Here is a 23008-nt window from a genome sequence, read left to right on the forward strand (position 1 = left end):
TCATTGCCCTGCCAAAAAAAAAAAAAAAGAGTTGGGCTTCTTAAACTTTTTCCACTTGACCCCTTTTTGTCCAAGAAATTTTTATGTGACCCTGGGTATATATGTATATAAAATGGGTGTACTTAACCTTTTACTGTTACCAAATTTTTCATGACCCTCACATTCAGTTACGAGACCCTATTTGGAGTCTATAACTTAAGAAGCTAGGGTCTAGAGGTAGTAATATTAATGATGATGATGATGACACCCAAGATGTCCAAAACACATTCAAATTAAAATTTTAAAAGCCTCCAAGTGGCCATTTCAAAAGTTTCAAATATTATTTTTAACCACTAATCACCAAAACAAAGTTAGGTCAAAATGATTATAAAACAGCCTGCAGAGTACTATCTGCCACAGGAAAAAGGTCCCATTCCTGCTTTTGTGTGTGTGTGAGAGATTTAAAATACTGTTTAATTCCATGCTGTCTTTTCCTTCCTACCCACTCCTTCTAGGATGCTTCCCTCTGTCATCAGTTTATAAATGCTCAGGGAATGAAAAGTGAAGTTTTATATTAGCAGCCTGAGAATAACAGAATTTGAGAGAAGAGAGTTCAGCAACCATGTAGTCCACCACACATCCATCACACATAAGACTTATGCCAATGTACTCAACAGGCCAGCTCCTGCTTACAGATGAACAAAAAGGCAAAATCAAATGCTCTCAGAACAGCCGTTCTACTTCTGGGCAGCTCAAATGTCAGAAGTATTCTCCTGACCACAAGCCTAAACTGGCCTTTTTACAGTGTCACTCACTGCTCCTCGATCTACCTTTTGGTGTCAAATCGAAGAAGTCTAATCCGCCTCCATTGGATCATGATCCTTCAACTGCCTGAACATAGCTGCCGTGTACCCCCCAGTCTTCTCCAAGTTAAGCATGCTCAGGTCCTCCAACAATCCTCATATGACATAGATTCAAGGTCCTTCATGATCCCTTATGATCCCTTGTCTTTCTCCTTTGAAAATTTTCCAATTTATAAACATCTTTTTAAAATCATAGATCCCAGACTGCACTAGCTTTTCTGACAGCCACATCAAGCTAAGGACTCATAATGAGCTTCAGTCCACTAAAACCTCCAGATCCTGTTCACAACTACTGTCTGTGTCTCCAATCTTATACTGACTTATTTCCCAAATGCAAGACTTTTTTACATTTACTGCCATTAAATGTTATCTTACTAGATTCAGCCCAATGGTCTAGCCTGTCAAGATCCTTTTGGATCCTGACTGTGTCATCCAGTATGTAAGTGATCCCTCTCAGTTTTGTTATCTGCAAATCTGATGAGCATATAAAGCTACATCTTTATCAGAGTTACTGACAAAAATGTTAAACGGCATAGGGCCAAGCACAGAGCCCTGGGATAGTCCATAGGAAACCTTCTGCCACCACTGAACCATTAAACAATTTACTCTGAGTCTGATCATCCAACTATTTCTCAGTCTGATTGAAATAGTATCTAATCAGAGGTGTCAAACTCAAATAGAAACAGATACCTACAGGCAGCATAGTAACTTAGAAAACCATAAATTAACATTGTAGAGGCAGCTAGGTGGTGCAGTGGATAAAGCACCAGCCCTGGATTCAGGAAGACCTGAGTTCAAATTCGGGCCTCAGATAGTTGACACTAGCTGTGTGACCCTGGGCAAGTCACTTAACCCTCACTGCCTCACCCCCCTCTCCCCAGAAAAAGTATATGTTGTACTATATTTTTACTTATTTTGTTAAAACCACTTCTTCCAATTACATTTTTTGTTTGTTTTTTGCAGGGCAATGAGGGTTAAGTGACTTGCCCAGGGTCACACAGGTAGTAAGTGTCAAGTATCTGAGGCTGGATTTGAACTCAGGTACTCCTGAATCCAGGGTCGGTGCTTTATCCACTGCACCACCTAGCTGCCCCTCTCCAATTCCATTTTAATCTAGCTCAGCCTAAGCAATCTGATACCTCTGTCCTTGATGATTTGAGAATATGTATTTTCCATTATAACATGCAAAGGCTTTAAATCATGTGCTAACAATTTTATTTTTCTATATAATCTCCTATACGAATAATCCTCATGTTATTTGAGATTCCAGTTCCCCTTTATTTGTGAAGATAAGTTAAGCAATCAATATTAATTTCTGCCAATGAAGAAATAACTAAATGGCGACAGACAGATATATAGGACTCCAGTATTTAAGAGTTTCTAATTGTTCACAAATGTTGTACCTCAATCCTTTTCATCATAGCTTCAAGATACTTGCAAATATTGGTATCTAGTTAGAACAAAAGATAATTGCCTTGAACCAAAAGAAGATATTTTTCACTTTTTAAAAAGTTAAATGTTAATATGTTTCTAAAGAACCAAGTTTCTCAATGTCTCTCCCAAATCCATTTAATAAATCCTTCTACTTTGCTTTTTGTCTGACAAACCCAAAATTATGCCAAAAATTAAATGTCAAGAGTAACTCAGATAAGTGTAATATCATAATTTAAAATATTTTAAAAACAAATCTTGAAGCAGATGGCATGCAAAATTTTGAAACCATTAGAAAATAAGGCAGTGAGATAAAGTAATAGTCTTTTTGACAAATACTTAAAAATGGAATATCATTGCCACTGGCTTAAGGATACATATTTATCATAAAAAATGCAAGACTTTAGGGGCAGCTAGATGGCGCAGTGGATAGAGCACCAGCCCTGGAGTCAGGAGTGCCTGAGTTCAAATGCAGCCTCAGACACTTAACACTTACTAGCTGTGTGACCCTGGGCAAGTCACTTAACCCCAATTGCCTCACTTAAAAAAAAAATGCAAGACTTCTTTAGGAGCAAAATTAAACTAGTCCATGACTCCTCATGGAGTGAAATAACATGATATAATGTTAAGAGCATTTTGAATTGAGAGTCAGGAGACCCAGATTCAAATCTGAGCTCTTGAACAAAGCACATGACTGTGAGCAAGTTAGTCTCTCTAAGCCTTATTTTCCTTATCTGTGAAATGAAGATAATATTTATATTACTAGTTTCGCATTGTTGTTATGAGGAAAACACTTTGAAAACCTTAAAGCACTAAGTAAATGTTATATAATAATACGGCTCAATACAGTGAATAGTGCCACAGAAATTTACAAGTGTGGAAAGATTTTAAATTCTGCAGATTTGGAAGCTTTTGATTAATTCGGCAGAAGTACCCTGATTACAAACCTTTATTAAATATATGTGTAAACACATAAAAACATGTTGGTTGGCTGGTTGTTATTCTTCATTCTCGAAAAGAACCTTGGGATCAAGGCACAGTCTGTCTGACTGTGGTTGATCACACAATAAGAGCTCAGGTGCTATCTTCAGACTCGAAGAAGTTGGATTTTGAGTGAGGCAGAGCTGCTAAAGTCATCAGCCTCACTCTTCCAGCGTCACTGAAGTCCAGTAGCAGGACAAAAGTTGAGATTTCTGTCAATGGCTTGGGATGCAATGGAGAACACTGGTGTCTCTGATGTCTAATCAAGCCCTAACAGTGCCACAGAGCCTGCTTCAGCTGCCTTCACAACCTCTGGGACAGTGTGCCCATCTGCCCTTTTTGCCACAGCAAGTCTTCATATGCTTGGGGTAGACACCCCCAACTCAACCAAAGGGTTTGAGGCCCATAGGTTACCCTCGACCTGGTTTAGCTTCTTGGAGCTACAGTTCAGTGAATCAGGTGGACACCAAAGGTGGAAAGCGGCCTTGAAAAGGGCTTAGCAGCCCTCAAACCAGAGGTACTAGTACACTATAAAAAACATATATACACACATATATCTCCTGAACCAGTCTTTGACTTGTGACTTCCAAATCAATGTTACTATCCCAAACTAGTATCTCTCTAGGGTGTCGCTCCCTGAACATTTACACATCTAAAACTGAGTTTTTAAAAAACTGAAATCACGGGGGCGCAGTGGATAAAGCACCGGCCCTGGATTCAGGAGTACCTGAGTTCAAATCCGGCCTGATACACTTGACACTTATTAGCTGTATGACCCTGGGCAAGTCACTTAACCCCCATTGCCCTGCAAAAAAACAAAACAAAACAAAACAAAAAAACCTGAAATCACCTTCTTTCCCAAACTCCCTTTCCTAATATATCTTTATCTCTGGCAGCAGTATCTGGTAGACTGTGTTCAAACCCATAATAATAAAGTTGAATTTCTCTCTCTCCTTTGCCCTGTATACCCCATCAGCAAATCTTGCCAATTCTTCTTTCTCAATATCTCTTCCTTTCAGACCTTTGTCTGGGTCATCAAACTCACTTTTAGATTTCTACATCGACCTACACTATGCTCTACTCACAAATTAGAACATTTTTATAACAAATTAAAACGTTTTTATCAGCTATTCTTCTGATTAAGAATTTACAGTGGTTCCCCATCACTTACAACTAATTAAAATGTAAACACCTTGAGTCTGAAATTCAAGGTTCTCTTATAATCTACTTGTCTTTTCATCCTATTTCAACCTTTCATTCCCATAATCTCTTTCCAACTAGATAAAACTCCTTGCCATGCCTCTTAATTTGCAGATACTTAACTTACAGGAAACTCCCGAAGCAGAGAGGTTTCTTGATTTACCTAGTCATAAAGTTAGACACTAGTAGAACTGGGATTTAAATTCAAGAACTCCAATTCACAATCCAGGGCTCTTTCCATTATATCATATTGCTTTCTTATAGCCTGAGAGAGCTGATAAGACCACATAACTTAAAAAAACCCTTTTTAATTTGAATATATATGATTCTTTGTTCCAAGCAGATTTCCAGCAAGCAGGGTATCTTAAAAAGATTCCTAATGACTGGAAGATAGGAGGAGGTGGGATTAATGGCAGAATGGATCCTTTCTCTTCAGCTAGCTGCTACTTTTTTATTTAGCTTTTCTCCAAAAAGCAACCTGGCCCACCTGATTTTCCTCTGAACTAATTTTTATATTGATTAGCAAAACCATAAAAACATTTATCCTATGTTCACAAGGAAAAAGCCAATACCTATTATGAAGTTGTAAAGCCAGAATTATATCTAACTACATAATATTTTTTACCTAGAAACTCTCTCCCCCTTGTCAACCATTAATCATATAATCTCTCCTAACCCTTCTTCTTTTCATTAATATATACAATATACAGAAATACCCATTAAAAATTAAACAAAGAATATAAGAGATGTTGAGGTTTTTCTGTAGATTAAAAAAAATTAATAAGCAATGATTTAAAATAAATAAGATCCAAGAACTTAATCAATGATTAACAAAAGTTTTTAAAAGCCACTGCAAGTGTGATAAGCATAATAAATTATTCATTTGGAGGGTAAAACTCAAGCTTTTATAGCACTAAAGAATATATTATAGCTATATAATATAATATACTATATAATAATATAATATACTATATCAACAGAACCTAAGAACCTAAAAGAATTAAAGCACCTTACTTGCCTAATGGTCAAGCCTGCTCTGACAGGAGTATAAGCCTCCTATTGGTTTATTCATTAAATTATAAGGACTGGTCCACCTGTGAATAAATTAAGTATTTTAAAAGCATTTAAATATAAATAATATTACAAGTTGCAATATTCAACCATCAAATTAACATTTCATATTTACCTCAGTCGCTCTTTTGATTATTTTATCATCAATGTCTGTAATTCCCATCACCATAACAATGTTGCATCCAAAAACTTTTGTTAAGATTCTTCTAATTATATCAAACCGAACATATGAACTGAAAAGAGAAGATAAGATTTAAATTCTTTTTATATAGAAAATTACTACTTAAAGTAGTTACTACTAAATTACAATTTAAAATAATTACTGATAAAAATAATTTATTTTAAAACACATCTTCTGTTTAAAAGGCTTCAAGATATTTTTTATTAAACAAATATCTACTGAGTGCCCAGGCTGTGCAGAAGAAACTTGATAGACAGATGCTATTTGAAATATCAAAACAGAATAGTCCCTGTCCTCATGGAGTTTACAATATAGTAATATAGTACACAAAAAGCTATAGAATAGAAGGTAGAAAGAAAAGGTGATGAAAGAGACAAAAAAAAAAAAGTTCTAGGAGTTCCAGAGAAGGAAAGGAGAGCTTCCTTCTGCACAAGGGCAAAGGCTGTTAGCTCAATTTAGTTTGTAAAACAAAGACTGTTCCAGAATCATTCTACTCTAAAGCCTACATTACAATAAACCACTAAAGATACTCTGAATTACAGTACACATCTTCTGACTTTTGTTTTTGGAATTAAAGCTTGTTTACATCTAGAATATAAGATAAAATTCTCTTTAAATATTATCAAGCTTCAGTATTCTTTTCCATAGTCTACATGCAATCTGTCTAGTTTCTCATTGCTGCAATGCAGAGAGAAAAAAGAAAAATAAATCAATATAAATGCTTCCCCCTTAACGCTATATAGAACAAACTTTAAAAAACATTTATACTGATGGGGAATCAAATGCCATTTCTTTATACTATACTTCATAGTACATACTGGGAATACTTTTAAGGGTGGGAAAAAAAAAGAAAAGAAAACCAAAGTTACATCTAACTTCTGAGTAGGAACTGTTTATATTTTTATATTTCAATTCCCAGTATCTAGCATTTTGTAGGCTCTGAATAAATTCTTGTTGAATTTTTTTTAAGCGATTAAAAAAATAAATAAATAAACCAGTCAAGCTCCAGGTGAGGAGCTAGCCAAATGGCATCTAGAACTATTAGTACCCTCCAAGACAGCATTTCCTTTAGCACCTACAATATCCTTTCCTGTAGCACAGGGGGAGTAGAGGCTAATATGCCCCACTTTTACCTCATGGAATTCTGCCTTCAAAGAGAAATTAGAGCCTATCTCCATAAATAGCAACTATTCATGTTTCTATAGGGCTTTAAGCTTTACAAAACATTATCCTCACAATTCAGGGATGTAGGTGATGTAGGAATAAGAATCCGACTCATCCTTACAAAGACTTTCAAAAAATAAAACCCATCCCCCTTCTCTGCAAAGTTATCACTGGAAACAGAATAAACAAGTCAAACAACTATCGAACAATCTTACCACAGGACCACAACCTGTTAGACACCCCCAGGTCACTCCCAATCTTCTGGGATCCAGATTATTTCATCTCACCCCCATTTTCCCTCAAGGTATTTAAATCACTGTTCTACACATGAGATAATCCTATATGGTTTATAATTAAGCCACATTCATAGTTCTGCTGAATAATAATCCAATCACCCAGGAAAGGATGAAGAAAGAATCTTATTATTATAATCATGATGTTCTTCCTTTATTTTTTGACCAAGAAAAATCTGGGAGCTGGGTTTTTCTTTTTTTCTTAAAAAGAGTTACAGTACAGCAACTCAATCAAAGGAGAAATGTTGATTGGATTGCCTTTGAAATAATGTTCAGTGCTTTGAATGACCCCCAACCCTCTCCTTGAAATAGAGGCCCATCTTTTTTTTTTTAAACAACAGTATTCTTTTGGTGATAATCTATGGTGTTGAGTCATAAAATATCACATTATTTAAAGAATTAAATTGAGGCAACAAGGTCAAAACAAATAACTTTATAACTTTTAAAGCCACAGGAATGATCAAAGCAATTATCAACCACAATTCCAGAGGACCAATAATGAAAATGCTATCCACCTCCTTGTCAGACTAAATACAAAGAATGAGATACCCATTTTAAACTTGGCCAGTGTAGGAATTGATTTCTATAGTCTTTGCATATTTGTTACAAGGGTTTTGTTTTTCTTTTTTCAGTGGGGGTGACAGGAATGGGAGGGAGAGAAAAAAGCTTAATTTTTTAAATGAAATTTAATCTTAAAAAAAAAAGAATTAAGTTGAGGGTTACCCAAAGAGTAATGGGAAAAGGAAGAAAGGGAATTAGCATTTATATAGCACATACTACTCTTCAGGCACTGTGCAAAACTCTTCACAAATATTTTCTCATTTGATTCTCACAAGAACCCTGTGAAGTAGGTGCTCTTATTTCAAAGAGTGGTTAAGTGACTTGCCCAGGGTGTTTGAGGTTGGATTTGAAGGAGAGGTATGTGGCTGACCCCACTAGGCAAAAACACTTAACTAATAAAGAACTGTACATGACAAACAGTGAAAAGGATGCCATCAGGGAAATGTAATTTTGAAAAAGGAAGGTGCACTGCTCATAAGGGAAGAACAAGGGAAAACAGATAAGGAAGCCTGCAGGACCCAATGATAGTCATAGGCTATCAACAGATCTGGAGGGAAGTCCCCACAATGCTTCAAGAATCATTTATGTAGGGTTTATAAGCAGGCTCCAAGAGGCACCCCAGATAACAGAACTCAAAGAGGAATGGTAAAATGGGTTGTTAACTGCATTGTTGGAGGGAGTATCTAAATCACTGTATAATAATAAATCAATGCAAAGAACAGATAAAGAATAATATAGGCACCATATAAGAAAAATTGTCCCAACACTGAAAGCTAAATTAAAACTGGACAGCTTTGAGAAGTAATAGATTCCCTGTCACTGAAGGTCTTCAAGTGGTTTGTTGGGGATGTTGGAAAGAGAATTCCTCTTCAGTAGGAATTAGACAAATGACTTCTAGTGAGCCTTTCAAGACTGAGATACTGGAAAAGCCTATTTTTGTTCCTGAGGACTTTCAAAAAGAAATCTACCTGCTAAATTGTGGACTGCAGGGGGCAGTGCTGCTTTGGTAGAGTCTCAGGGTTCCCTCCAATTTGCTACGGACCACGGTTCCATCAATTATGAAGCCTTGTTCCATATAGGAGATAACTTAGCTTAGCTAGGAAGGTAAGATAAGGAGTCAAGGCTTTGGGGCTGCAGGTCTAGGTTAGCTAGAAGACAGAGTATACAGAGGAGTAACTTGAAATAAATCTGGAGAGGAAAGGTGTACTAAGCTAACATGCCAGACAAAAGAGAATGTTTTTATTTTATAGAAACTAGGGAATCAATAAGGATTTGGGGTTAGAAGAGCCTTGGTCAGGTGAGGGACTTAGGAAGATTAATTTGGCAGTTTTATAGAAGACTCATGGAAGGTCCCCAAGATCTTTCAGGGGATCCCTGAGGTCAAATGTATTTACATAATTCTAAATTGCTATTTGCTTATTTTAAATCTCTCTCTCTCTCTTTTTTTCTTTTCATTTTCTTTTTGTGTGTGAGGCAATTGGGGTTAAGTGACTTGCCCAGGGTCACACACCTAGTAAGCGTTAAGTGTCTGAGGATGAATTTGAACTCAGGTCCTCTTGAATCCAGGGCCAGTACTCTATCCACTGTGCCATCTAGTTGCCCTCTCTCTCTTTTTTTTAACTACACAACTATGTGAAGTCTTATTTTCTTTATATATGTCAACCAAAACAACACATCAAAACAGACTGAATGTAGCAGATATAAGAATCCAGCTGTCTTCTATTAAGCCAGACGTTAGAGTTTTGTAAAAAGATATAAAACAATGTCATTCTCACTAAATTTTTGTTTTATAAGTTATTTTTATATAAAAAAGTTATTTATGTGTTAACATGTGGGTTTGTTCATGTTAGTTTTAAATTTTATCGGTTTAAATTTCTAGTATGGTAAATATTTGTAGATCTAACCCATGAAACCTACATTTGGGATCCTCAATAATTTTAAAAAGTGTAAAGAGGTATTAAAACCAAAAAGTCTGTGAACCAGTGGTCTATAGTGCTAGACTTTTAGTTAGCACAGTAGGCAGTTAATAAATGCTAATTGACTAATTTGTGCCTTTAAATGACAATAGAAGTTGTAGTTACTATTCTAACCTAAGTAAAGGACAAGAACAACAGATTAGAAGTGGGCTATCAGAAAGCCTGGGTTCTAGGACCATCACTTCATGTATGACCTTTTATAACTCACTTAACATCTCTTGGCCTTCCTCCTTTTTCCCACCTCTACAAATGACCTCTACAATTCTGTCCAATTCTACAATTCGGTTTTTCCTGATTCTCTCTGCTCAAAAATCCTCAATGACTTCCCATTCCCGACAGGATGCAATATATATTCTTTAGCCTCAGAATATTAAGGCCCTCCAAAAACCTCTACAAGAACCCTGTTATGAAACAAATCTTCTATTGTTGCTAACACTTTCCTTCCCCTGAACTACATACTTAACTGAATCTGGCCCATCCTTCAAGGCCCAATTCCCAATCTTCTATGAAAATATCCTTGATTCAGGCCAGGGTATGACAGATTTCCCCCTCCCCTAAATTTATACAGCAAGTGTTGTCTCTACCACTCATATGGTACCTATGTACAATAATGTATAATTATTTCATAAATGCACTACAATCCATCTTTTCAACTAGACCGAGCTGCCTGAGGCCAGAAACCACAACTTATACTTCACATTAGATTTGTACTAGTGTTTGATGCATGTTTGCTTATTGACAAGGAGGAACATTCACAGGAAACTAGCAAACTCCAAAAATCAACTTTAAGGACAATCTAAAAAACGACTAGGATATTAGCAGATTCTAGTCCCTCCTCTTACTTAAATGTTACTCCTTACTTAGTAATTTAAAACGAGGTAGGGGAAAGGAAGGGGGAATGTAAGTAAAAAGTAACTAGTTTTAAGGAGACCTGACATCACCCAATAATATCATTAGATTGTTAGCACCTCAAGGGTAAGGATTTCTTATGCCTTTCTTTGTTTCTAAAGCAATTAGCACAGTGCCTGGCATATAGTAGGAGCTTTACAAAACTTTACTGACTGATTGAATAACTGAAATTTAATACCTCTGCTTTCTGTGCTACACAGAAATTAGACCTTTATCAGTTACAATATAACATTTTACATTTCCATTATATTTACTCAAAATTGAAAAGTTCTATTTCAGCAAGAAATCAGGGCATCTGATCAAACCAATGCTTGAATCTGAAATTGTTATTAGGGGCTATAAATAGCACATTAAAAGATTAATATTAGGGGGGCAGATAGGTGGTGAAGTGGGCAAAGCACTGGCCCTGGATTCAGGAAGACCTGAGTTCAAATCTAGCCTCAGACACATGAAACTTACTAGCTGTGTGACCCTGGGCAAGTCACTTAACCCCCATTGCCTGGAAGGGGAAAAAATCATATTAGTACTTTAGTAACAGACTATGAGAGAAGAACAGGTGAAGGAAAAAAATTAACATTCCTTCTCATCATAGATCATATTTTCGATGCCTACAACTTTTTTTTTTTTGGTGAGGCAACTGGAGTTAAGTGACTTGCCCAGGGCCACAGGGCTAGTAAGTGTCAAGTGTCTGAGGCTGAATTTGAACTCAGGTACTCCTGAATCCAGGGCCAGTGCTCTATCCACTGCCCCACCTAGCTGCCCCATGCCTATAACTTTTGAGGGTTTATTCTGGCCAATTTACTTCTACAAAGCTGTCTAATTTTCATCTTTTCATCATACAAAATAATATAGAAATTTACATTTTTAATCATTTGCTCTTCTTTACCACTCCTATTAGGATTATTACTAAACATGCAAGACATTTGTATATTAGGGATATGTCAAATTAATCAAAAAGGTGGATTTTAAAATAAACTAATACAACAATGTCTTCAGCTGTGTCAGTAATTTAATATTTACCCAACTTACTGAAAGGAAAGTAAATGCCAGAGTACTTAAGGTGTCCATTTCCCTCCAATTCATAAAATGCTTTCAAAACTCTACAGACAAGAGGTTGTGATACAAGGGAAAGTGAGCATTGATACAATAACTTCATCATGTAAGGTCATGATTCTGACCAGAGCAGATTAAAATTGTTTTAAAGGAATGTCAAATCTGTTTTTTTAAGCCAATTCTTTTAGAAGTAGAAATATTCTTCTTAAATGCAAATTTTTTTAAAATGCAGAAAGACAAATTTATCACAACTCACCAAGCGTGCCCGAGATGTGCATGATCATAAACAGTTGGTCCACAACTATACCTGTGAACAAAGTTAAGATCATTTTGACTGAAATGGCTTTTCAGTAACAAGACATATTCATAATTACAAGATGGCTCTTAGTTTGACAATGCAGTGCCATTTAAAAAAAAATTCATATACAGGATCAGATCATTTTTGAGCTGGGAGGGTAAGGATTCTAACACAACTCCATTCCCCCCATCCTTCCCAATTTACAGATAAGGGAACTAAAACTGTGGACCTCCCCTAACGCCTAAGAAGAAAAATAATTTGTATATACAGCTAGCGCAGGATATATGAACTTAAAAAAATTGTTATCTATTTCATTGTAACAGGTTTTCCTTTTAAGTAACTTTGTATTTTAAAATATCCTAAGGGTTCCAGTGGCTTCTTCAGACTATCAAACGGTCCATGATACACAAAAAAGTTAACTACCCTTGAAACAGCAAGTAGTAGAGATAGGGTTTAAAATCGGACCTTAAATCAATCTCTTAAGAGGAAGAAGAGACCTGAGGTCTTTTATTTTGAACCCCCTCCCCCCACCAGCCCATTTCTTAGAGGAGGAAACTAAGGTACAGAGAGGCTCAGTGACTGTCCCACAAGGGATTAGGTGAGAGAGAAGCTCATACTCGGAACTCCTACGTTCTTTCTACTATACCATGTTGCTTCTTTTGACACTTGGCCTAGTTTTTTCCCATCATAAATTAAATATAAAACAGTGAATTCAGTATAATATAAAACAGACTTAATGGTACACAACACGTCTCCTAGCTGCCCAAATTTAGAAGGAATAAATGCATAAGTCAACTTCCCCCTGGAAATTGTGGGCTCGCCCCTCCCCCACTACCTATCCCTTCCCCCCACCCCAGGCCCTCGGGGACGACCCCCAATTGCGGTCACGAATCGCCAGCGCTACCAGGAGGTCGCTTCCGGGCGGGGCAGGATTAAAGGGTCTTTCCTTTGGGTTAGACTGTTGTAGATCCGGACGCCCGTGTCGTGGCCCGGGGGCAGCCGCCACTCCTTCCCCCGGCCTACACAAACGCAACGGGCGGAGGGGAGCCAACCCGCCGGCCGCCAGCGGGAGAGAGCGGCGAGGACGGGCAGCGCCCGCCAGCGGCCTGCGAGCCGCAGCCCCCACGGGGCCGGGGTGAGGAGCGGCCCGCGCGGCTGCGACATCGGTCCCCGCAGGCCGGGGTGGGAGTGAGTAGAGCGCGGGACGTTCGCAGAGGAGCGGCTGCACCAGGGCCGCCGCAGACTCCGCTCGGTCGCGCCGGCGAGGGGCTGGCCGGAAAGCACGCCGCCTGCTCCCTCGACCCGCCCCCTGGGTCGGCCTTCCGATTCCTCCCCGCCCAGGGCCGGCCCCGAGCGCCGCCCCGGCACAGAGGGCTCCAGCCCGCGAAGCTGAATGGAGAGGCCAGAGCCTAAGCCGCCCCAGGCGCCCCCCCCCTCCCCCCCCCCCCGGCCGAGAGCCCTCCGCCCCGCGAGGCTGCAAGTTCTCGGCCGCGTGTAGAGAGAAAGCGCAAGGAAGGCGACGGGGGCGGGGCAGAAAAAAAACCAAAACGCCACGTGAGGGGGACGTGCAGCAAGAGGAGGAGGAGAGCGGGGAGGGAACAGCCTTTCTTCCGACTGTAGCTACAACTGCGGCACCCCGAGAGCGGGGACTGTGTCGGGGAAAACCCCAGAAGCCCGCGCGGGCGCCGGAAAGGGGTGGGACTTGAAGTGGTCCCAGACCCTCCCTCTTCGTCTCCCTCCACCCTGTTCAGCCACGTCTACCCCTCCCCGAAGAAAGAGGCACGTTCTCCTAATAAGCACATGTTGGTGCGAGGCTCTGCCCCGGCGCTGCTCGAACAGAACCGAGAGGCCCCCGGGGAGCGCTCCCGGGCTCGGGGAGGCTGCCCGATGTCCCGGGGCCCCCCACAGAGAGCGGCTCGGTAGCCCGGAGCTGCGCTGGATGTCACTAGCACGAGCCTGGAAGTCTGCGGGATCCCATCTGTTTGCGGGGCTTTCCGAGCGATGCGAGAAAGTCGCTTTTCCCCGCGCCGGCCGTAATTGACCTGTGCTCGCTCCAGATAAGTCCCAACCGAAGAAATGGTAACGGAGCGCCTGAAATCTGGCACATTAATGCAAAGCACACCCTGCCTCAGTTCCCCCACACAAACTAAATGCCGAAGACACGACGTTAAGCCCAGTCCTTGCGCATGGGCGATAAGAAATTTCCTTTTGGATTCATTTTAAGACACTTGAAAACTTAACCCTCGCCCTCCCACCTTCTAGGGGGAAAATAATTTTGAAATGGACGTTAGACTCATAACTGTTTCAAAATCTCAAACTGTCAACAGCTTGACAGCACAGCCCTGCAACATACCCTGCAGCTTTCCAGCCATCTCATCCCGATTTACTGCTAGTAGAAGACAAGCAACGTCTTTCCCAAAGAATCACTTTCCCTCTCATAACTGTCAAAATAGAATGGCTCACATCTCTTTGCCCCTCCTCAGAGTGAGACTTCCGAGTGACTACATCTAAAAAAAGTTTCTGTGTTGTTTTCTCATCATACCGTTCCAGGAATGAATGCTAAAGTATAAGAATAGACATAAGGTATTTCCCCATATCATATGCTTGTCAAAATAACAAAGCCAAGATCCCTGGGGTTACTGATTTCTATACTTCTTTCTCCAGCCAAAAAAAAAAAAAAAAGGAAGGAAAAAAAGATGTCACCAAAAGACAGATTTAGCGCTATGAGAAAACAGATTAAGTGCCTAAGACTTAGAATACCAAATCACAATTTGAATTAATAGCACTGGGTAAATATTAACATTTGATTCCCTAATGTTACTACTAAATTATTTCTAATTCCATTTCACTATGATAATTCATTCAGTATAGTAAATAGGTATACATTTTGTACTCCTTTACTTGTTTTTGTTACTTTATAATTTTCTCATTTCTAGCAAAATATATTTTGAGTAATATAGAAAGTAAACACTTTTTTAATACTCCTGTTAGAATTTAGCAGTTCTCTGAAGTCATTAGGCACCCAGTAAATGTTTTTTGAATATTTGCTGAATTAATCTTGCATAATTTTAATCAGTTGTGCAGGTGAACTGAAATACAGTCAGTAAAATCACAACTTTTAAGGAAAGCCCTGACCCAGATACACTACTATAAAAAAGTTAACCATCTTAACAATCTGTGAACATTTGAAGCTTAATCAAAAATCTAGAGAACTTTCTTTGATCACAAATTCAGAAAAACCAAGATCAAGTTCCATACATGATAGATTCATATGGTTGACATATTTGAACTGGCCAGAGAAAATAATTATTTTTTATCAAGAATGGATAAATCCAGGGCAGCTAGGTAGCACAGTGGATAGAGCACCGGCCCTGGAGTCAGGAGTACCTGAGTTCAAATGTGACCTCAGACACTTAACACTTACTAGCTGTGTGACCCTGGGCAAGTCACTTAACCCCAATTGCCTCACTAAAAAACAAAAAACAAAAACAAACAAACAAACAAAAAAAGAATGGATAAATCCATTTTCCTGAAACTGGCTATGAAATCAGTGTAAAAAGGCACCAGTTGGGCCTTTTTCTAGGGCATCTTGGAATGACTGGTCCTTCACAAACATTTCTTGGTGATGGAAAAATAGAATTAAGATGTTTTAAGGAATTTTAAGCTTTAGATGAATTATTCTATCTTTACTTTTACATTTATTCTTCACACTTTATGAAAACAAATACTTACATGTGTATAGCTTATATTTTGCCTTAATTTAAAAGGTCTACTGGTAGTTTAATCTAGAAATATTTTTCCAAGAGTTTTAACATTTTTTTTTCTGCAATAGGACCGAAAAAACAAAACTTAAAAGTAACCAAGACGGGGCAGCTAGGTGGTGCAGTGGATAAAGCACCATCCCTGGATTCAGGAGGACCTGAGTTCAAACCCGGCCTCAGACACTTAACACTTACTAGCTGTGTGACCCTGGGCAAGTCACTTAACCCCAATTGCCTCACCAAAAAAAAAATTAGCAAAGGTGAAAACAAGCAAAGAAAAAAAAAAGTAACCAAGATTCCTAATAGTCCTTCATTGATTGAATAATTTGGAGAGTTTCAACTCTATTAAAATGTTTTATCACAATTATTCTATGTTAAACTGTCCTACTTGCTGTATCCCCAACTCAGCATTCCATCTCCCAAGTCTGTGACTTTTCACATTCCTACTTAGAATGCATTCCTTCCTCTCCTCTCTCTTAAAATCCTTAGCTTCCTTCAAGGTTTCTACTTCAAAGCTGACAGCCATTCCAGTTTAGATCTAGTTAAGGTTGGCAAACTCCTCAACTAATCTTGTACTTTATCTGGGTAAATGTTGTGTCTTTTCAATATAAATAAAAGTAAGCCTCTTGAGGGCAGGGACTGTTTTGCCTTTGTCTTCCCAGGATCAAGTCCAGTACCTTGTGCATATTAGGGCTTAATAGATGCTTATTGAATTAAATTAACCTCTTAGAGTTTTTAACCTCATTTAAAGAATAACTATGACCCAATGCACTGATGTCAAACTCAAATAGAAAAGGGAATATTTAGCTATATATAAGGATCCCTATGGGCTACATATTGACTTAGAAACCCACATATTAGCATTATCAATGCTTTAAAAAAAATTGGGAGGGGGGGCAGCTAGGTGGCTCAGTGGATAAAACAACAGTCCTGGATTCAGGAGGACCTGAGTTCAAATCTAGACTCAGACACCTGACACTAGCTGTGTGACCCTGGGCAAGTCACTTAACCCTCATTGCCCCGCAAAAAACAACAGAAAAACCCAACGAAACAAAAAATTTTGTTAGATATTTCTCATTTCAATCTGTTTTAGGATTGAACTTGAGCCACATTATATTGTGGGCTTCAAATGGGTGTTTGACATCTCTTCATTTAAAGTCCATAATATATCATGTGGTAAGGAGGTTTTTTTGTTTGTTTGTTTTTGCAGGGCAATGGGGGTTAAGTGACTTGCCCAGGGTCACACAGCTAGTGTCAAGTGTCTGAGGTCGGATTTGAACTCAGGTACTCCTGAATCCAGGGCCAGTGCTTTATCCACTGTGCCACCTTGCTGCCCCTGTAAAGAGTTTGTTTGTTTTTTTGTTTTTTTGTTTTTAATGAGACAATTGGGGTTAAGTGACTTGCCCAGGGTCACACAGCTAGTAAGTGTTAAGTGTCTGAGGCCAGATTTGAACTCAGGTACTCCTGACTCCAGGGCTGTTGCTCTATCCACTGTGTCACCTAGCCCCCACTGCCCCCAAGAGGTTTGATTTTTTTTTAAACAAAACTTCTGAATGGAGCCAAAGGAAAGAGTGGATGGTTTTTGATAGATAATAGGATAGTGACTGGACCTGTGATGTCTCTGGTATAAAGAACTCCCACTTGAGGAAACTTCTGTCTGCCAAAGTGGATTGGGTGTTCTTTCTGCAACTTTTAGTCAATTGTAAGCACAACTTAGAGGTTCTTGCCTTGAATCACATAGACTAGAGGAACTTGCTGGAATTGAACCTCAGTCTTCTTGGTTTTGAGGCCAGCTCTCTAATCACTAGTCAGTGCTGCCTGATATCATTACTATTTCAATAAAAAATGTTAATCTAGCTCTTAACTCTAGTTTCTTGGTTAATTTTTATTTTATTTATTTATTTTTTGGTTTTGGGTTTTTTTGCAGGGCAGTGAGGGTTAAGTGACTTGTCCAGGGTCACACAGCTAGTGTCAAGTGTCTGAGGTCAAATTTGAACTCAGGTCCTCCTGAATCCAGGACTGGTGCTTTATCCACTGTGCCACCTAGCTGTCCCTCTTGGTTTAATTTTTAAAAGGAAACATGCTTTCTTTTTTTAAAGTGGTTATAAATAAAAGTTTTAGATATATAGGCTAGTTGACCACTTACTAGAGTACCAGTTTATCAGGCAAAAAAGTATATATTAAACAATAATATATGTGCCAAGCTCTGTGCTAAGAAAGAATAGGGGATGCTGAGGAAGGGAAAACCATGGGCTCTGACCTCAAAAAATTCATTTTAGTGAGGGAGAAAACATGCCCCAAAAATATACATGAAGAGTAGAGCATAGATGGAATATAAACTCATAGAGGATGAACTTGGGGCAATGAGGGGCCAGGAGGATTTGAAAAATAGACAAAGGCCCATAGGAGATGCCATTTGAACTGGGTCGTGAAGGAAGCCAGGGGGAGGTGGTGAGGAGGGAGAGCCAGTGAAAAGGCACAGAATTGGGAGGTGGAATATCCATCTCAAGCAAGAGCAAGAAGGCCAGTGTTTTTAGATTATGAAGTTGAAGGGGAACGAAGTACAAGAAAATGACCAGATAGGAAGAGCCAGGTTGTGAAAGACCTTAAATATCAAACAGAGGGGTTTATATTTAATGTTAGAAAATAATAGGGAGGGGGCAGCTAGGTGTCACAATGGATAGAGCACTGCCCTGGAGTCAGGAGTACCTGAGTTCAAATCCAGCCTCAGACACTTGACACTTACTAGCTGTGTGACCCTGGGCAAGTCCATTACCCCGCAAAAAAAAAAATAGGGAGCTACTGGAGTCTATCGAGTATGGAAAGTGATTATTATCAGATGGATGGACTACAGGAGGGAAAGACTGGAAGCAGGAAGGCCAACCAAAAGGTAATGCCAACAATTTAGGTGATATGGGAGTGGAAAGGAGACATTATATAGGAGATGTTATGAAGATGTTATGTTAGAAATGACAAGACTTGGCAGACAATTGGATATGTAAAGTGAGTATGAGTGAGGGATTGAGAATGACATTGGTGATTGAGAAGGTGGGAATGGAAAGGGCTTGGAAGGAAACTGAATGAGTTGTGTTTTGGATATGTTAAGTTTGGAAATGTTGAGAGTTAGGCAGTTGGTAATTTAAGATGGAGTGTTGTGTGCAAGGAATAAGCAAGAAGGGAGGTGTTGCTGGATTGTGGAGTCCATTGACAGGCATAATGTAAGCCTGAAAAAAAAAACGTAAGGTAACTTTGGCAGCTTACTGAAGATGGCTTGTTTGGAAGGGAGAGGAAAGGAGAGGCAGGGAGACCAATGAGAAGGCTATTTGCTATTTATAGCTGTTCTTTTTGTGGTGGCAAAGAATTAGAAATAGAGTGGATGCCCATCAATTGAGGAATGGCTGAACAAGTTGTGATATATGAATGTAATAGAATATTATTGTGCTGTAAGAAATTATGAAAAGGCAGACTTCAGAAAAACCTAGAAAGACTTATATGAACTGATGCTGAATGAAGTGAGCAGAATCAAGAGAATATTGTACACAGTAACAGCAACATTGTATAATGATCAACTATGATAGACTTAGCTCCTCTCAGCAATACAGTGATCCAAGACAATTCCAAAAGACTCGTGATAGAAAATGCTCTCCACATCCAGAAAAAGGATTATGGAGTCTGAATGCAGATCATGAAGCATATTATTTTCACTTTTGTTGGTTGGTTGTTTTTTTGTTTGTTTCTTTCTTGTGGTTTTTTCCTCTTGTTCTGATTCTTCTCTCACAACGTGACTAATGTGGAAATATGTTTAACATCATTGTAATGTATAACCTATATCATTGTTTGATGGCTTTCTCGGGGAGAGAAGGGGGAAGGGAAGGAGGGAGAAAATTTTGGAACTCAAATTATTACAAAAATGAATGTTGAAAACCATCTTTACATGTAGTTGGAAAAAAATAAAATACTATTTTAAAAAAGGCTATTTGCAACAGTCCTAGAGTGAGACTGATGAGGGCCTGTCCAAGGTGGTGATTGAGTGTAGAGAAGTAGAGGTATAGAACACATATTGTGAAGGTAGAAACCACAAGAAGACAATGAACAGATTGGATAAGTGAGAAGACTTACCAGTGAGGAGTTGAGGAGCCTGGTTTTTGAGCCGGGTTAACTATCAGGAGGGTAGTGCTTTCAATAGTTATAAGGAGATTAGGAAGATAGGAAGGTTTGGAGAGGAAGATAATGAGTTTTGTTTTGGATGTTTGAGATGTTCACAGCACATCCAATTCAAGATGTCTAAAAGGCAGTTGGTGGTTTAGGATTGTAGCTCAGGAGAGAGACAAGAGTTGGTAATAATACAGATCTGGGAATTGTCTGCATAGAGATGATACATAAATCTATGGGAGCTGATGAACTCACTGAGTGAGTCAGTAGAGAACAGAGAATAACCTTTCTTTTGTCATTGGTCCTTCTAGCAGTCTGGTGAACCCATTTTCAGAATAGTTTTAAATAGATAAAAAATGGGATTATAATGAAAACTAATCACATATATGCATATATACATACATACATATGTAGGTATATTTGAAAATAAAAAGTTTACAAACCCTAGATTAAGAACCTCTGGTTAGGAGGAAGAAAAGAGAATCTGGTCTTAGGGAGCATCCACACTTAGTGGGCTGTAGTTGCAGCAAAGAAGAATGAAAGGAAGAGAGGACAAGACAGTTAAGAGAACCAGCAGCAAGCTGTATCAAGAAAACTTAAGAGAGGAGAAGGTTATTCAGGAAAAGAGAGTGGTTGACATTGTCAAAGAATGCAGAGAAGCCAAGAAGGATGAGAACTAATAAAGACCATTAGATTTGACCATGAAGAGATAGATAGATAGATAGATCACTGGTAACAATGGAGAGATAAGTTTTAGTTGAAGTAGGAAACCAGATGGCAGAGGATTTAGCATCAAGTGAAAGGAGAAGGAAGTGGATGTACTCAGTGTAGACAGCTTTCTCAAGAAGTATAATCATTTACCTGAGGAGTTATATAGGACAACATGGATCAGGGAGGGTCAGATAAAGTATGGGTTTTTTTTAAGGATGGAGAAGCATGGGTATATTTGTAGGTGGGTTAAAAGAAACTCTTTATTCATTTTAATTTTAAAATCAGATATAGGGGGGCAGCTAGGTGGCACAGTGGATAGAGCACCAGCCCTGGAATCAGGAGTACCTGAGTTCAAATTTGGCCTCAGAAACTTAACACTTACTAGCTGTGTGACCTTAACCCCAATTGCCTCACTAAAAAAAAAATCAGATATAGGAAGGGGGAGTAATGTTGAAGGTAAGGTTGAAGTGAAGTCTGAAACTTCAGATATGTGCACATGGTTTTATTTTAAGCTGGGCCAAATCCAAAAGAAGAAAACCAGTTGCTTTTTTTCCTTAGTCTTCAAGACAAAATTGTTGCATTCAATAGTTTAAAAACTATTTAATTGATACTGAGGGTAGCAATACCTCAATATTTATAGTCCTAGGAACTTGGTTACCCCTCCCCACCCACCTTGGAAACACAGTAAAACACAGTATATCTCAAGTAAATTTTATCCAGATAATTAATATGACAAATTACTAGTTTATATACTGCTTTTTAAAAAAATTTAGAACTCTGAAATTTCACCAGTCCATTCCTCTACACATCAAAACATCAAATTTTCTACACAATATAAGGATCTGAGTATTTTGTAAGACATTCCATATAAACCACCAGAACTGTATACTCAGAAATTTCAGGACTATTAGTGGATGTTCATAGATTTTCCTAGGATGCCTGGCAAACTAAAAGAAGAAAATAATGCTGAACTCAAAGGATTAAAAGAAAAAAAACCAGAGACACATAAGCATTGAAAGGGGGAGAGGGGAGAAAGGAGGGGGGGGAGGGAGAGAGAGAGAGAGAGAGGAGAACACCTTTGGACAGTTTCTGCAAGGGGAAAACAGAACCAAGACCTTTCTCCACTTGAGCGAGTAGGAGAGACAGTACATCAAAATAGATGATAAAGCAAGAGACAAACAGGGTAACTAAAAGCTGATGTAGATTTTATTGTCGTCTTTTCAGCTACTAGACAGTAGTTTGTGCACCAGAAGTGGACTCTTAGGAGTCACAGAGGAAGAGGGAGGGAGTGTGCTACCTATAAATAATTCCATTCGTTGACTCTCCCCCGGTAGTCACAGCACCTGTTATTTCATCGATGCTAAATTTCAAATGATTGCTTTTTTGGGTTTTGTTTTTTTAAGAAAGAAAAACAAAGACCGTCACAGCCCTACAATGCAGAAAACGAAAGCGAACGTGAAAGCGCAGGGTGTTGGGAGGGGACCAGGGAAGCAGAGGACGACTAGAAAGCACCAAAAAAAAAAAAAAGGCAGGGGTAGGAGGAGAGCATAGACGAGGGAAAGGGAGAGAGAGGGAGGGAAGGAGAGAGAGGGAGTGAGGGAGGGAGGGAGGGAGGGGTGGGCGTGGAATTTAAACCCGGGAGGGAAGAGGAGGGGCCGGGCCTCAGCGGCCCGCTCACCCTCACCAGTCTCTGGTTGTCCTGGCAACGAGGTTGATCAACCCCATAGCTTTTCAAAAAGCCTTAAATCCGGGAGTTTGGGGGGAAGGGGGGGGGAGTAGGGAAGAGACAACAGGGAGCAAAGAGGGAAGAGATTTAGGGAAACAGGACCCGCGTTCTTGGGGTGCAGCTAGTTTCTGTTACGGTTTACTTGGTTGGCCGTGGGATGGGGTTGGGGGCAGGGGAAAGGTTGATAATTTTCGAGGCTTAAGCGGGGTAAGGGGAAGACGATAGGAGAGATCGAGGACTGAGGGGTTCGAGGAGAGGCCAGGGCAGGTTCGGGGGAAGAGTTTGTTAGGGACGTTGGGGTTCTTGGCGGCAGAGAGAGACAGGGTCGCTAGGGGATATTGGGTCTCCAGCCAAAGGATATGGTGGGGGACTCATAAGTGGCTCTTGCTTGGCTCCTTTTTCCCCTTTAGGAAGGGACAAGCAAACTCCCTTTGTCTTCAGCGCGTTCGGAACTGAACTCCGGAGAAAGACACAAAGGGACGGCGGGAGGGAGGGCGGCTGGCAACTGCGCAAGCGCCCAAGCCGTCAGGGAGGCTGGGACTGGTAGTCCGGCCCTCAAAAAGCTATAGGACGTACTTCTCCCCTTCCCCTCCCCCACCTATTACCAGTTCGCGATGCGCATGTACACTCCTGACAATTCTTCCTCACCAAACTCCCCACTTCATCCCATAACCTCCGCCCTACCGAGGACCCCGGGC

General features: G+C 39.6%; 1 protein-coding gene across 3 annotated transcripts in view; it reads right to left on the reverse strand.

The window, feature by feature from the left end:
• The window catches only part of CARS2 (cysteinyl-tRNA synthetase 2, mitochondrial), a 71658-nt gene extending 48697 nt beyond the window's left edge, over positions 1 to 22961 (reverse strand). Inside the window, exons 1-3 of one of the 3 annotated variants that reach the window (XM_043998689.1) lie at positions 22916 to 22961; positions 11919 to 11969; positions 5641 to 5758 (exon numbers count right to left, since the gene is read on the reverse strand). In XM_043998689.1, coding sequence (XP_043854624.1) covers positions 5641 to 5758; positions 11919 to 11969; positions 22916 to 22932 — 186 coding nt within the window. In that variant the 5' untranslated portion in view covers positions 22933 to 22961. Of the gene's footprint in view, positions 1 to 5640; positions 5759 to 11918; positions 11970 to 12864; positions 13292 to 22915 lie in introns of those variants that run through there. The other 2 variants (XM_043998688.1, XM_043998687.1) reach the window with 2 other exon arrangements.
• Between the last annotated feature and the right edge of the window lie 47 nt (positions 22962 to 23008).

Source organism: Dromiciops gliroides, chromosome 3 (assembly GCF_019393635.1).
Source record: "Dromiciops gliroides isolate mDroGli1 chromosome 3, mDroGli1.pri, whole genome shotgun sequence".
Lineage (NCBI taxonomy): Eukaryota > Metazoa > Chordata > Mammalia > Microbiotheria > Microbiotheriidae > Dromiciops > Dromiciops gliroides.